This window comes from Chinchilla lanigera, unplaced genomic scaffold, assembly GCF_000276665.1.
Source record: "Chinchilla lanigera isolate Chin_1 unplaced genomic scaffold, ChiLan1.0 scaffold00016, whole genome shotgun sequence".
Taxonomy (NCBI): domain Eukaryota; kingdom Metazoa; phylum Chordata; class Mammalia; order Rodentia; family Chinchillidae; genus Chinchilla; species Chinchilla lanigera.
In genome coordinates this window covers 16,919,717-16,936,036 of record NW_004955417.1, presented here as the reverse complement: position 1 = coordinate 16,936,036, position 16,320 = coordinate 16,919,717, and the positions used below count along the sequence as shown (strand labels likewise).

Below are 16,320 nucleotides of genomic sequence, written 5' to 3'. Positions count from 1 at the left end.
CGGGCCGCGCGCGCACACGACGCACGCGCGCGCAGCCGGCCTCGTCCTCGAGCTCGCGCTCCGCGTGTTCAGTCCCGAGCCCTTTCATTCAAAGCCGGGGGCGCGCTCCGCCGCGGCCGCCGCGCTGCTGCCACGTCCGCCCCCTCTTCAGAAACCCTCCCTGGCTCCTCCCTCAGCTCCTCCCCGGCTCCGCCCCTTCGCCGCCTAGAACTCCAAGCCTTCAACTTGCGTGCCCCGCACTGGGTCTTGTGTAGTCCAATAGGGTTGAAGCTGAGGGGCTGGCGTCAGGACTAGAAACCAATGAACGCCGAGGGGCGGGGCCATCGGCCAGCAGGCTGACCTTTAATCGCAAGTGAGTTTCTGAGACCGTTGCAAGCTATTTGGGCTTTTTCTTCGTAGAGAGGCTGGGCTTGTGCCCAGTTATCCTACTTCTCCCTTGTATGTAGTGTCTCTCCTCCAATCAAGACCTGTTGAGGTCCACCCACAGAACCCTCTGCCAGATAGGACCGAGAAACAGCAGCGTCTAGATGGCAAAAAATGAGAGCCATCCTTCTCGTTACCGTGTTTCGCACGTGACGAGGGCAGATCTCCGTCTCTCCGCCACCTCGTGGAGTCTAAATTCTGCTTCATTCATGATAACGACCTCCACCACTTTATATTAAGTTTCTTGTAGAATTAAAAATTGCCACAAAGTCCTTCCTGGCTGTATTTGACTGGATCTCCCTTTGGAGACTGATTTTTCTTCATGTCTTAGTCTTTCTATCTTGTACGCTATTAAAAGACTACAGTGTTGGAGCTGGGGATTTAGCTCAGCCGCACAGCACCTGCCTGGCAAGCGCAAGGTCGTGAGTTCGATTCCCGGTACCGGAAAAAAAACAAAAAAAAAAACAAAAAAGAAAAAAAAAGACTACAGTGTTGTGTGCAAGAGAACCTCAGAAAACTTGCAAAGTATTTCTGAGAAAGACAGAAATTTGTATATCTGGTCAAAGGCTGCAAACGGTGTGCGAACTGTTGCTCAACCAAGCTCTCTTTCCACCCCGCCCCCCCCAAAAAACTTCTCCTGATCCACTGATCCAACACCGCCTCAACTTTGCAGCAATCTCCTCCTTCCCTTCCTCCCCACTGTAATCAGCCCTACATACCTTTCAGATTTCCCCAAATCCAGCAATCCTGGCGTAAATGTATTTTCAAGTGTTTCCCTTGAAGACGTAGTTTTCCTTCAGATGTTTGACTATGCTTTAAGACTTTGTCTTCTTTTTCATGATTTTTCAGTTTTGTCATTTGAAAGTAGAAGAAAACAAAGGCATGTATTCCTTTCTAGAAACTGTCACTTAATACTTGTTTGCCAGTGCAACCACACAAAAAACAAAGCTTGCTACAGACTGGTAACTTAAAATTCACTTTAGTGATATCTCTGAAAGATTATTTTTAAGTCTTCTTTTCTTGTTAAGTGGTAACCTCAAAACTGGGGAGCAAAGATGTCAGTAATTGGGGCTTTTGCTTGGGGATGCCCTTTGGGGAATGCAATTTAAAGTCTTGTCCTCTGCCCAAGTCTTGTGTATGGAATCTCAGGTGGGAGGAACAGAAGGGGTGGCACTGAGAGATTTCTTTCCAAATTACCTTTATTCCACGGAGTGTAGTTAATTCTACCTGCTCTGTGCACAAACTGTTCTGCCCACTTTAAAGTTCGGGTCAGTTTTTGCCCAGTTGCCAGCTGATCTATTCACGTTCTCAGCTTTCAGCTCACTTCCTTCCTCCATCCCAAAATGGTTTTTGCTGTTCTGAGTTCCCCAGCCGGGGCCCAGTCCTATCTTGTCAACTGACCCATCTACAAGGTTGGAGGAGACCTTGCAAATACATTTTCTACTTTGAGATCACCTCAAACCCGTTCTCTGGCATTTTACCAGAGGGTGGGCTTTTCCCATCAATTTTAGACCTGCTGTTCTGACTTGGACTTTAATGGCTTTTTATTAATGACCAGCTGTTCGTGGTTCGATACAGATCGTAAAAGTCACATTCATTTCAGAGCAAACCTTTGCAGCTCTGACAGTGACAGCTTTGAACAGATACATTTTCTAGGGTATGTTTTCTGAAAGTTTTTAATGGATTTTATTGCTGTTTCTAATGGAGAACTTTATTCGCTTTCAAAATAGTAAACTTTTAAGATTCTGGAAAATTACAACATTTTTAATTTAGAATTCACCATTTAACAGTTAGGGTCAACTGCTTAATAAAGAAGCCAAACCATCTGAAGTAGCTTTTTTATTTTTATGCTATTAACTGAGAATTAGCTTCTGTGAAGCATTTACATGTTTTTCATCATAATTATTATTACAATCAGCAGTTATTTTTATACCTTAATATAGGAAGACCCAAGATTTAAAAACAATTTAAAAGTTAAGTTCCATCAGAAGGAGCCTCAATAGGAAAGGATAAATATAATGTAATAGTGTACTTTTTATTTTTAGCTAGAAATAGATTCACCCAAAAAAGATGGGTGAATTTTCTTTTCTTTTCTTTTCTTTTCTTTTTTTTTTTCCTTTCTTTTGGTCTTTTTTGAGACAGGGTCTCCTTATGGAGTTCAGGCTGGCCTTGAGCTCACTTTGTAGCCCAGGCTGGTCTTGAACTCACAACGATCCTCCTGCCTCAGCCTCCTCGAGTGCTGGGATTACAGGTGTGTGCCACCACACTCAGCTGAATTTTCATTCTCCATCCAGTAGTTAGGTTCAGTAATGTAATATTCGTTGGCTAAGCTCCACACTGCTATTAGAACTGTAAAACAATTCAGCTATATTGTGACTTGAGTAGAGTTCGTCTGTCTGCACAAGACCTGACAGTCTGGGTTTTTTATTATTTCTAAGAGCAAATGTGTTGAAATTCTTACAACTTATATAAAAAATAGTTTCTAATATGATCTCTCTGGTATATGAGCTGAAAAATCAAAAATAAAACAATACTGACCTAACCATGGAAGACTCAGTCCTTTAGCTACTGAGCTATGGACCTCATTGTGGCTATGACCTTGAACAAGTTTTAAACTTCAGTTTTCTCATCGCAAAATTAGGGTAATAATTCCTTCTTTCGGGATTTACTTTGGAACTGAAATGTCATAGTATATGTGGAAATGTATTGGAAACAACATTAGCATCAACGAGTCTTCCAGCCATATAGGTTTATCATTTGCATGTCTAGGAGAATCCTCTGAGCTCACCACAGGGAATCATGCTTTCAAGGAAAATAGAGGTGAATTTTCTGTCACCAGCAACCAGAAATAGGCATGTTTTCCAGCAACACATTAAATAAAAGGAAAAGGAGAGGGGATAGAAAGCTTTGCAGTTGGGGCGGGGGGAATCCATCTCTACACCACTGCCCCTGCCTCATCTGTTCCCTTTGTTTCAAAGATGTGGAGTGAAAAAGCCATGGTCAGAAGTAAAGCACTGCACTTCCCTTCTCTCTGCAGACCTTTGGCTCATGGGATCCTTTGCTCCTGACAGTACGCACAAGAGTCAGGTCAGTACTTTGCTGTCTGACTAACATAAATATTTTTAAAGTACAGCCTTCTTCATGGTAATTACCCTTTTCAAAATAGAAATTGGTTCACCCTCATGCATCAGTTCAAATTTACTCAGGAGGATGTATCTTGATTATTGCTCTCTAAAGCCTTCATTTCTAACATTTATTTGTGGATCTCAACCTGGCCATCTCTGGCCCTTGAAAATATCAGACATATCAGTAATTCTCATTAAAGGTGTTTGTATGTATATTGTACATTTTATACAGTGAAAACTCCTCATCTCCTGACAATGAAATACATATTTCTTGCTGTAGTTCTGGTCTGAAATTATATTCTTTACAAGTGAGAATTAAATTCACATTATACAAGAAATGTTCAGTATAAAAAACTTTTCTCTTTTCCTAGGGAGACTTTATATGAAGGATCATCTGCCTGAGTACATAAATTACTCTAAAGAAAAACCAAATGAAAATCTTCTTGCATAGTAGCCAAGCACACTCATAAATATCTTGCCCAAAACATATTTTTCAAGCTCATAGGCAAAGAGCCCATCACCATAGCAACCATAACTAGTTGGTCTGTAACTGGGTGTGAATTTCATACACTGTTATTTGAACCATTTGACTGTGAGTTAGGATAAAGTGCAATTTCTGTAAACTTTGGGAGGATTTCTTTATTTCCAAAATCTGGTAGAGAAAAAGTTTCATAGTGCTACCTATGCCTTCATTTATTTAAGCAGTTCATTCAACACTTATGAACACACTTCTAAAGAAAAGTCAAAAACGAACAAACACATAACCCATAATTTAACAAAACTTTCCTCCTAAAGTAGGCATTCGTAAGTAAACAGCATTTTTGGAAGTGTAGTTTCTTCCATGGGGATTTTAGATCATTAAATTCTAATGACTTAAGTACTAAATGAGACCTCTGAGTCAGGTAGCAAGAGATTCGTAACTGGTCAGATGCCAAAAAGCTTTTCTTTTTTTGGTCTTACAAGAGTCCAGTCACTCTTTGAATGGGGAATGTTGGAATAGAGAAATTATAGTCCTTTTTTTCAACCGGAGACTGTACACTCCTGCAGCTCATGTCAGCCTGTGGAAGCCGAAATGCCCACAACTAGAGTACAGAAAGGATGCAGCCCTCTAGGTGTTTCAGACAGGTTGCCCTAACCATACTCATGACGGAGTCACATCAAGATATAAGCAGTTCTGTTTTGGTAATAACTTCAAATATACATTTTGTTTTAAGTCCCTTTCTTGTCCTGATATTGTCCCTTCCCACCTACACCTACACTCCTGTCCCAGGAAGATTCGTTCCCTGTCCTCTAGTTCCTTCCAAATTCTCCCATGTCAGACATCCAACGAAACCAGGATTTATATCAGATAAAGTTAGGATCCCCACCAAGGACCCATGAAGTCTTAAAGAGCAATTGCTGACCCGATGCACACCTCAGTGTGAGGAACCCACTCTCCCTTTTGCTGAGTTCTCTGTCCCTCCCCCCAGGGGCTGCCCTTCGTCCCCTTGGTCCAAGGAGGCATCTTGGTCCATGCAGTATGGAAAAGAGGAAGGGCGGCAAAAGGGGCAAAGGGATGCGTCATAGCCATATTTTAAGGAAAATTCTTAGAACATTCCAAAGGTTATTTCTGGTTTTACAGCCCACCACACAGAATCTGGACAGTCTTCACTGAAAGGAAAGCTGTGAAATAGTCTTTGTTCTAGGTGGCCCAGTGCCCAGCCGATGATTCTCATAATTAGCACTAACGTAGTGCTTATTGCATGCTAGGCACCGTTCCAGTGTAATATGAAGCCTAGTGATTTATTGGACCAATGACTGACATGATATAGGCAACATTACGGTAGTAAAACAACAGGAGTGGCTATCATTTACTGAAAGCCTACAGCCTATTAGACTCTCAGTTATGTACCACATGTGTGATATCATCAGTCCTCAAATACTCTGTCACAAGGTGGATATTTCCTTATTTCACAGGTGAGAAACAGAGAGGAAGTACAACTAAGCACTTGCCTGACAGCACCGAGGTGCTAAAGTATAAACCTGGAATCTGAGCAGGAATTTGGACAGAAACACGTTATCCTAAAAACTCTTCACAATGAAACATGTTCTCATGCCTGAAGAAAAATGAGAGGCAATTAAATGTTGGAACTTGGACTCTGATGTTAGATTGCCTGGATTTGAATCTCAGCTTTACTGTTAGTAGTTCTGCATGATCTTGAGCATTTTCCCTAATCTTCTTAGGTTTCAAGTTTCCTCATCTAGAAAAGGAGATGTTTGATGTATGGGCTTATTGTAAGGACAGTAATGTAGAACACAGCGTCTCAGCATCATTATATGGTGCTTAGCATGAGGTCAGTCTTCATTTCATCACTATTATTGAAATTATTCACAGTGGAAGTGTTTTAGACAGCACTTTGGGGAATGAAAGAAGAGATAAAAGCAGATAGATCATCTAGAAGTTGTTTCAGTGTTCAGAAGGTGATGGAATTAGGTAAAAGGAAAGAGAGTGGTTCAAGATATAAACATTTTACCTATTGTGAGGAATACAGGAAAATATTCTTATTACCTTCTAATTCCATGCTCCTTACATTTACCAAAATGGGAGCACGTTTACTTTACCAATTTTTCATATCCCAGAAACAACAGTACTGAGTAGGAGAAAGCAAACAGATACACATGCTCACAATACAGATCACGTCTGAGACCTGTGTAAGGCCCCTGCTCACCACACACACATACACACCCCTAGCAAACATCAATCAACAATCCTGCATCAGAGACCACCTAGCTGTCCTCTAATTCAATTCAGTTCTAACACGAGCTGGATAGAGATTGCATCAGATCCCACAGGGTGAGGACTTAGTTTCCAAAACTGCCCTTCTCCAATTTAGATGCCATTTGCAAGCCCCAGGTTGCAGGTTGCTTTATTCCAAGTTCTGCCTGATGGCTACACATCAGGGTTCTCACAACCCTCTCTGCAGATTCAGTTGCTTTGCTCAAGAGGCTCACAGAACTCAGGGAAACGCGTACACTCGTCTAGCAGTTTATTATAAAGGACATCACAAAGGATGCAGACGAAGAGATGCACAGGGCTGAGTTATGTGGGAAAGGATGAAGAACATCCATGCCCCTCTCTGCTACCACTCTTCCAGGAACCTCTGTACATTCAGTTATGCACAAGCTCACTGAACCCCTTCTGTGTGGCTTTTTATGGAGATGTCAATGCATTTTTAATACACACAGACTAATAGACTTGCTCCCAGAAAGGACTGTTTTTACAGTCCTATTTTGGGCTCTGAGTAGCAGCATCCAATCTACTCTTTATGGAACAGGACCCCTTCTGAAATGGCAGCTGGAGAGGGGTCTTATCAATAACCAAGGCAGGTCAGAGAAAGGGAGGGAAGAGTAGGCTTTCTGTGATCTTAAGAGAAAGAAATTGTACTTTCTGTGGCCAGTCTTTGGGAAGGAGTTCTGAATCAAGAACCATGGATAAAACCCAAAACATATGCATGTGTATCACAAAAGCATAGCACAACAAAGGATTTTTATGGCTTGTACAATACCTACAGAACCAATTCTTAGTTTGAAAGCCTTTAAAAGAATTAAACATCAATTTCTAAGACAGCAATGTGAGAGAAACATGAAGAGCAAAGAAATTAGAAGCAAAATGTAAAACCAGTGGCTAGCTAATGGTTGAAGGCTATGTGAAATCCCATTGCCTATACATTCCTACCAAATTGGGCATTTCCAACAGTACTAAATTTTAATTTATCTAGCATTGACTATTAAGTGCATTTAATATGATAACTCTAGAAAGCTCTGAAAAAGCAGATGGTTGGAAGCTTAAGTAAATTATTTTGGGAATTTTGAAACAAAATCTGTGGCCAAGAAGCAAAATTTTAGAAGTGGCTTTTACTACCAAATGCCTTATATTAGAAAACCTCTTCATTAAAAAAATCGATGGAAAGATTTTTACCAAAAACCTCCAGAAGATTAACTTAAAACTTTAGGCAAGGAAAGACTACAGATGTTGGCAGTTCTGTGGCTTGCGCAGTGTTCTGATGTGAAAATTATTTTTGCATCTCTTCCAGAACCCACATGTAGAAATTTGTTCCATCGATGCTAAAATTGCGATTCTTAGAATTGAGTTTCTTAATGGAAAGAAAGCATCATGGAATGGAAAGTAAACTCGATTTGCACTAGAAAATTTAATGCTTAACTCTTGGCACAGAATGTAGGCACCTTGGGTTTCTCTCATCCTCATTTAGGAACAGAGCTTTGTCACCCTGTCAGGGTAGGAACTGAGGGTGAAAGTATTGAATTACTGGTGGAGTGAGCTCTAGGCAAGTGCCCCTGGACAAGGCAGATGTCCCTCATGAAGGGGTTTCCATGTGTTCTCTGAAGCTCTCACCTCAGTACCAGGAACACCTTACATACAGTTTCCTTAGAACTGATTATTTCTGTTATAGCTGTTTGCATCAACTTTTCCCTCTAACTCCCACGCATTGTATACCCTCCTCCTAGCTTTCTTTCCCTACAGTCTACATTGCTTCTAAGCAGCCTTCCTAGGCAAAAGAGAAGACCTCCCTATTGCTAGAATCCAGGTTCAAGGACATGCTGTGTTGATGAATACTATGCTGTTATTGCACTTCCTGGAACCCTGGAGTTGGCCGTCACAGGTTGCTTCAGCTACCTGCTTATTGGTTAGATTCCTATCGCATAAATATCAGTCTGTTGTGTGCTTTGTGCTTCACGCCAAGCTCTCCTTGACTTGAGGCTTTGTGCTGAGATGTCAGCTGTGATTCTAATGGGCTTTCCTTAGTAGGTGATTTGTTTCTTTTCCTTAACAGCTTTTATGATTCTATTCTTGTGTTGAATTTCTGGAATCTTGATTATGATATGCCTGGTTGTAGATTTTTTTTTGATCATGGCTAACTGGACTTCTAATTTTTCTCTCTACCAGGGAAGTTTTCTGCCATGACATGTGTGAACAGTTTTTTAAAAATATCATTTGTGCTATCTCCTGCTTTTTCATTGACTACAATCAGTCATATGTTATTCTTCTTTGCCTCATCTAGCAGCTGATGGATTGATTTCTCATGGTCCCTTGTCATTTTTAAGGAATCTTTCTTTTCATGATCACTAATCACAAGCCTGTCTTCTGTATCTGAGATCCTGCCCTCACCTTGGCTTAATCTTCTATGGGTACTTTAAATGGAATTTTTATTCTCCTTGATATGTGCTTGAATCTGCCTTATGGATTCCATTTCTTTCCTATGATGAGCATTCATGGCTTCCATACTTTTCTTAAGTTCCTCTATTTTTTTGCCTGTATCTGCTCTGGAGTCACTAAGCATGGTTTTCACTGTGGACACCATCTCTGCAGTTATCTAAGAAATTATTTCTGATTTGATTTTTTTCTAGAGTCTCATTCAATTGTTTTCTTGTTATCACTTCAGAGAGGTCAGGTGGGTGGCTTTTGAATTGTCTCACCTCACTGCCCCCTGGGTTTACCTTTTGTGAACTAGGTATCTGGGGTTACATCTTGTTTAAGTGTCTTTTCATTTTTTAATTTAATTCCTGGGGTGATGCTTGTAAGTTATCTATGGTCAGTTGCTTTATTGCTAGTATTTAGAACCCTTAGGAAATGACTACTTCTCTGAGGTATCTTCCAGGTATAGCTGGTTTGTGGGTTTTGAGTTTGTTATAAGATTCTACCTCTTCAATTTGTTGGGGATGAGAAGTTGTTGCCTGTTTGGCCCAGCCCCTGGTTCTTTGGCACTGTGCCATAGTACTTTTTATGACCCTTAGTCAATCTCAGTCTTGGAATACCAGGAAGAATCACTGTTTAGAACAATTATGTCACTTTTGGCTACAGTGGTACCATCAGCAATAACAGTAGCAACAGTCATTGCCTAGAAAATGACAAACTGATATAACCACTAATTGGCCACTTTTAACTGTATGAACTAGGTTTGTAGTTATGTAACAAAATCTAAAATAGACCAGAAAATTATATGCAGTACATAAGTCCTTCATATGTCAATTTTAACCTAAGGGGTTAAAATTTAAAAGGGGTTGGGGAAAAATTGACAGGTAGAAAAAGAAGAAGAGATTAGAAGTAAGGATGGAGGACAAAGGGGGATCATGGAACTTTAGGAAACTGGTGCAGAAGACTACAGGGCAAGAGAGAAGGAAGAGATAAAAAGAACAGAACTAAACAACAACCCAAGAGTCTAGAAACCACATTCACTCTCATATAAAAACAGGATCAAACAAAAGAGGGGGAAAACACAAAAACAAAATGACAACAAGAAGAAGAAACAAACAAGATAGAAAAGAGGTCCATTTCCAGGTTTGTCTCTGCAATCACTGATAGAGAAGATGTGGAGACAGAGTCCTGATCTGTGTTGATTTAGCTGGGATAAATCAGCAGTAACTTTTTGGCAGGGTGGTGGATAATCTCAGTGAGCCTGCTCCTTCAGATCAAGACCAGACTCATTCGGCCTGCAGCTGTCAGCACAACTTCTGCAGGCCTGAGCCCAGTTGGGATACACTAGATGGAGCCAGCAGCCACTCTGAGTTCTAAACTCAGTTGGCCCCTCTTCAAGATGATTCCCAGCCAATTGTTCTCTCATGTGGGACAACTGAGCCCTCAACACTCACCACCAGCTAATGCAGTCCTTCACATCCACTGCTCCCCTCCACTGCAACACTTCTCCATGGAGAGCTCAGGGGTTGCCAGCAGTCACCTGTGTCTACAGGTTTGAATTACTCCTCTTGCACAGTGAGTCTCATCTCAGGGAGAAGGTGCCGCAGGCTACCTCCTTCCTCTTTACTGAAGTTTCTCCCTTCACTCTCTACCTGGGCTTTAATTTGTGTCTCAGATCTTTCCTAGCTCTAGGGGACCCACTTCCCTCCCTCTTGTCTTCCTTACCTTGCTATATTCCAGCATCTGGATAGCAATACTCAGAGAGGCTCTTTCTCTACTACTTACCACTCTGACATTTCAGTGCCTCCCCTGTGTGTTTTGTGTACTCTATGAAGCTTTCCATGGGCAAAAGAATTCCTTTATCTTGGTTTGGCATTGGGAACTAGTACCCTCTCTTCTTCCCCTTTGAAAAAAGGGGCCTCAAAGCGCCTGCCTGGCAAGCGCAAGGTCGTGAGTTCGGTTCCCGGTACCGGAGAAAAACCAAAAAAAATAAATAAATAAATAAATTTTAAAAAAATAAAAATAAAAATAAAAATTTGAAAAAAAAAAAAAAAGAAAAAAGGGGGCCTCTTGGCACACCCATGGTCAAAGAACTACTCTTCAAATGCCTTTAATATTTTACTCTTTCAGGCTACCTACTTTAAATAGTGTTACATCTTTCTTTGGTACCCCATTTGTACTCTGTCTTAGCCAAAACTTTTATTTTAATATCTTGCTAACACTGTATCCCTGTGAAACACAGAACAAACCCAAGACAGACATGTGGACAGAAGGCTGTCACCCTCCCCTAGCCTTGTCTTTTACCTTCTCTTTTGTGTTGCTTGGTGTGCCTATAACATCCAACTGCTTCATCTGTCCAATAAACAATGAGCCCTACCAGGGCTAACTTGTGAGATAACAGTTCAATCTGCTGCATGAGGGAGAACTCCCACCTTTGAGATGCAGTCTTTCCCCTTCTCTCTTGCCACCATACTTGCTGCTTGACCTTCTTCTTTGATGCTGTGCCTCATTCCTCAAAACTTTTCCCAAGTATCATCTTCTAGAAGCTGTCTGTCATCTATTTCAATCCTTACTGAATGCCCTTTCCCCCAAAGGGAAGTGTTAAAGTTTGTGTCTAGATGTCCCCCAAAAGCCTTATGGAATCATAGGGGTTTTTTAGAAGTGGCTGAATCTAGAATGTGTGACTGATTCCTAGTGCAATGTTGGGATTAAAGGTGCTGGGATGAAGGGTGGGTGATTGTTGGATGGGTCCACTGATTGGATTGGCACTGCCCTAATCCCAGTACACTGGATACAATACAAAAGACAGAGAGAGGTTTATCTCCCCCTTCTCTGGCTTACTTTCACTGTCTTCTGCTACCATGAACTGTCTATCCTCTGGGGTGCTCCTCTGTCATGCCACCTTGCCTTGGAGCCAGCCGATTATGTACTGAAACCTCTACAAACTGTGAGCTAAATAAACTCTCTTCCTTTAACTTTGGGTGTCGAGTACTTTGTCTCAGCAATGAGAAAAGTAACAAAGACAGAAAGTCCCCCCTTTCACCCCACTCCAGCAACGTGCATCTATCTCTCTCACAGGCCATATTGTATTGAAATTATCTGTTCCCATTGTTTCACCATTTACCCTGTAAACTCTTGGAGCATGTATATAACATCTTATCTTATTTCTGAGGTCTTCTCATTCACCAGGATATCTGATGCCTAGTAGCTGCTAAATAAATCTTCAACTGAGTAAAGTGCTAAATATATATATATAAAGCTATATGGATTTAACTATCTGGTAAATAGACTTTTTCTATTAAGCAAGATGAACAGTGATCAGAGGTGAATCTACTAAAAGGTGATAATGCAGAAAACAAAGATATAGACTTTGTTGAATTTTTTCAGCTGTCCCAAATGCTTGCAGTATGTGACTTGTTAGCAAATAACTTCTGAGCACCATCTGTCCCTGTTCTGGACATGGCTGCAATGCCTGGCTGGGATTCCTCCCAAGTTAAGGATTCCTTATAGAACTCTCTATGTAAGAGTTAGATAATGTTTTTTATAATATGAGAGCTTATAGTTACCTTAGCTACATTAATCTATGGCCTTTCTGCATTCCTTAATTTCTCTTCCTGAAAATAAAGTTACTCTGTTCTGTGATTGCATGGGATTGCAGGGGCTCTAACTCCTAGCTGGGGCCCTTTTTGTGTCATTCTGGCTGTAGAACCCAGGGCCTTGTGTATGCTGGGCAAACACTCTGCCACTGAGTTACATCTCTAGCCCCAGAGGTGGTTCTTTTGAGTGGGAAGGAGCAGGAAGCAGAGAACAAGCTTGCATTTGTTCCAAAAGCCTGTTCCTGGGACACCCAGAAAGCCCTTCTTGCAATATTGGTCAGTTTCGTATGTCCAAAAATCCAGGACAGTCTAAAATTCTTAGGTGTTATTGTACATCTGAAAGACAGTAACTCAGGCTGAAAAAGGTTAGAAGAGTCTCATCTCTCCTGAGCCCTCAAAAATCAGAATGACTTACTTAGATTGATGGAAGTTAGAGACTCTTCAATAGACAGAAAATAATCACCCCTTCCCACCTACGTTAAAAAACTCAAAATGCCTCTAACCTCTTCTAAATAGCTTAAGTCAAACTCTAGCTCTAAAGAATTCTGTGATTCCTTGGTAAAATGACTTGGAGGTGGCATATCTGCTTCCAAACCAGAGATTGCTAGAAGTTTTTTGAGGTAAAATGAGAACATACAAATAAAAAGAATCATAAGAAATTTATATTTTGAATAAATCTCACTTTTGTGATTAAAACTGAGTATATATTACATATTATAAAAATATTTTAGGGCCAGGGATATAGCTCTGTGGCACAGTGCCTGCCTGGCAAGCACAAGGTCCTGGTACAAAAAATAAAATAGAATATTTTCTTGAAAATGCTCTAAAATTTTTATTGTAGTACAACAAAATAGGTCATGAAGTAATTCTTGTATTTTTGTTTTCAGCATCTTCATTTAGAACAGTCCTTTAGTTGCTTCCTGAAAAAGGAAAACAACACAAAACATTTTAAAAGCTGTAACATACAGCATGATTGAAAACATGTACCATTAATTTTAACTTTCTAAATCTTTCAATATTATACAGCAAAAGTAATATTTAAAAGTATTTCAAAGTGTACCAACTTTATTTTAGAATCAGTAGTGCTTCTTTTTCCCTTTTATTTTATGGACATGTAGAGAGCCAATTATGATTACATAAGATATTGTGTGTATTTTTCACACTCAAGCTTTACCATGTTATTTAGTAGAGCTTCACCATTTTCTTAAATGTAAAACATTAAGTTGGACTGAAAAGGCATAAAGCAGCCCAACATTTCAATGCACTGTAGGGTGGGAAAGAAGAAAGGAAGGCTGATTTAAAGCAAAACAAAACACAAAAAAACGGGATGTGAGCAGACCCTGGAAAGATGCTGGGAGAGGTAGATGTGATGAATAGCAGAAGGTAGGGCTGATGGAAACACTGAAATTGAGAGGACTCCTCAGGGGAATGAATGGAACAGGGAGGCAGTTGTAATGATTGGTACATTGTGTCAACTTGAATTTAGAAGTTTGACTAAGTCACTCAGCAGGGGGCCAGGGTCTCCCTTTGTAAACATCCTCATCCTGCTCCAGAGAAAGAGGTCCAGATGGAGGGAGTGCTGCACCGGCCCTCCTTACACTATAAGGGGAAAAAAAAGAGGCTTGCTTTCCCCTCTTTAGCTCTTGCTGCTTTTGCTGTCTTCTGCCACCTTGAACTGTTGCCCCTGTGCCATGCCACCCTGCCTTGGAGCCAGCTGAATATAGACTGAAACCTTCACAAACTGTGAGCTAAATAAACCTTCCCTTCCTTAATTTTAGGTGTTGGGTCTCAGCAATGAGAGAAAAGTAACAAAGACAGAATTTGGTACCAGAGAAGTGGGATTGTTGCTGTGACTATACATGACCGTGTGGTCCAAGAACCTTTCAGAATAGCTTGTGGGAAGAGTTTGGAAAGGTTCAGAGATATCAGCTGAAAGAGTAGATCTGAAATGCCTTAGGCTGTATTGTATGGGAGATTTTGGTCACAGTTCAGAAGAGCAGAAGGCTGATAGAAATCGAGCAGATAAAGACCAGGCTCGGGAGGTTTCTGCTGGGAACAAGGACTGCATTGGCTGGTGGACTCCAGATGATGTTTGTTACGAATTGGCAGAAAGCTTGCCTGCATTTTCCTCGTGTCCACAGACTTTGCTTGAGAGTGAGATTAAGGGTGGCAGACTAATTAATCTGGCAGAGGAAATTTCAAGGCAGTTGAATGTTGAGGCAGTGGCATGGTTACCGTTGGGGGCTTTTAGTCAGATTTATGTTGAGAACCAGGAGCAAAGAGGCTAGAAGAATGATTTAAAATGTTGTGAGTTTGGCCAGAAAGGAAGCCCCAGTAAAGCTGAGGACTGGACTGCAATGATAAAGCTGAGGAGATCTTAACTGCTGAAAAGAAACAAGAGAATAGAAAAGATGGTCTGAGGCTGCTGCACAAGAAGCAGCAAGTCTGGCTGGCGGTGGATGCGCAGAGCATGAGGAGATGCAGAGCTGGAAGGAAAGAAAGAAGTGGAACAAGTGTCAACCTGAGGAACCTGAAGAGATGACATTGTCATCAACCGAGATGAATGAAAGAAAAGAAACTCATGAAAGACCACTTCCAAAACTGCTCTGGAAAGTGACAAGAATGATGGGATAAGTGTGTTCTAAGAGAGGGGATGTATTATGAGGGGACTTAATAGCAAAGTGCCTTTTACTGTAATACATTTTGAAAAATTAAACATTAACTGTGTATTTTGATCACGCCTCACATATACAACATGCACTGTGGATACTATTTCCTGTGGGGTTATCCTATCTCTGCTCTTCAGGCTGCAGGGCCAAGCGCAATTGCTGGGCACACACACATTCCTTAGGAAACATTCACTGGTACTACAACACATGGAGACATACATTACATGCAAAATGAACTGTCCTTACCCACACTGATGTTCTGAATAAAAGCTGAAGCCAGGAATATTTCCAACAGCAACGCTCTTCCCATCAAACAGCTAATCAGGACCGCCGTTATCTGGGCAGATGTCCCCACCGCTGATGCCTTGCTGTGGCTGCTGCTGCCGCCTCCGTTACTACTGCTCGCGCTGCTGCCGCCGCCACCAGAGACAGACTGCACTGGCAGGCTGAAAGTTCTAGATTCTGCCCGAACAACATTTTCCAGGAGAAATTCAAGCTTATAGTTTTTTCCTGGGGGCGGGGGGCGGGAGGGAAGCATCACATCGGTTGACTTTCTTGGTTATTTTCCAGTAGTATCTATTTACTATCTATCTATTTAGATACGTGGTATCTATTTACCAAAGAAGTACTTTGGGAAACTGAGTCAGATAAATTGGTTCAAGTACAAACAACGGTGGAGAAAAAGGAAAGTTTCAATCCTCCCACTAACCACATGCAGGGGAACCTGGGTAGATTTTCTTTCTGCAGCAGCAGTACCTGCTTCTTAGGGTTCTTTCCCAGAAATGGGAAGCAGGCTGTTTCAAATACAGGACAACAGGGAAGGCAGGTGAGAGTATAGGGTCTGAGTCCTTTCCCTGCCTACCTGATCTAAGTGTGGGGAGACCTCAGCGCCACTTAGGGGAATGGAGGGTGGATACAAAACTTTACATTTTATAAAATCCTCAAACTACTGAAGAGTTGAAAGAATAGTGCAACCAAAACCCCAACACCCTCCACTCAGACTAAACAATTTTTAACAATCTTCCAAATTTATTTGAAGTCTGGGAGACTTAGACAATTGAGTCTTCCTAACTTCCTACTCCAGGTAGATATTTTGGAGAAACATCTTGAAGAAGCCTATGTTTATAGGATGAATAACAATGAGCTCATCCAAATAATTTTTAATCTGCATTCTGCAGTCAAACACTCTACTCCTGAGCTATACCCCCTTAATTTTCTCCTCCACAGTTTTGAATATGGAATAACTGATGTATTTTTCCATGACATAACTTCTTCTGGCACTACTGCTATCATTAACTGTAGTTACCACATAG

At 41.2% G+C, this 16,320-nt stretch overlaps 1 protein-coding gene and 1 long non-coding RNA gene across 3 annotated transcripts in view; one reads left to right on the top strand and one right to left on the bottom strand.

Moving 5' to 3' along the window:
* Positions 1-6: 6 nt before the first annotated feature.
* On the top strand, positions 7-5,598 carry LOC102024112. Its single transcript, XR_260483.1, has 3 exons — positions 7-352; positions 3,402-3,510; positions 5,505-5,598. It is a non-coding gene; the product is annotated as an uncharacterized LOC102024112 (long non-coding RNA).
* A 7,380-nt stretch (positions 5,599-12,978) lies between these two features.
* Positions 12,979-16,320, bottom strand: part of Pkhd1l1 (polycystic kidney and hepatic disease 1 (autosomal recessive)-like 1) — a 146,385-nt gene continuing 143,043 nt past the window's right edge. For both annotated transcript variants that reach the window (XM_013512746.1, XM_005381882.2), the window contains exons 77-78: positions 15,254-15,517; positions 12,979-13,258 (exon numbers count right to left, since the gene is read on the bottom strand). In XM_013512746.1, coding sequence (XP_013368200.1) covers positions 13,248-13,258; positions 15,254-15,517 — 275 coding nt within the window. In that variant the 3' untranslated portion in view covers positions 12,979-13,247. The remainder of the gene's footprint in view (positions 13,259-15,253; positions 15,518-16,320) is intronic.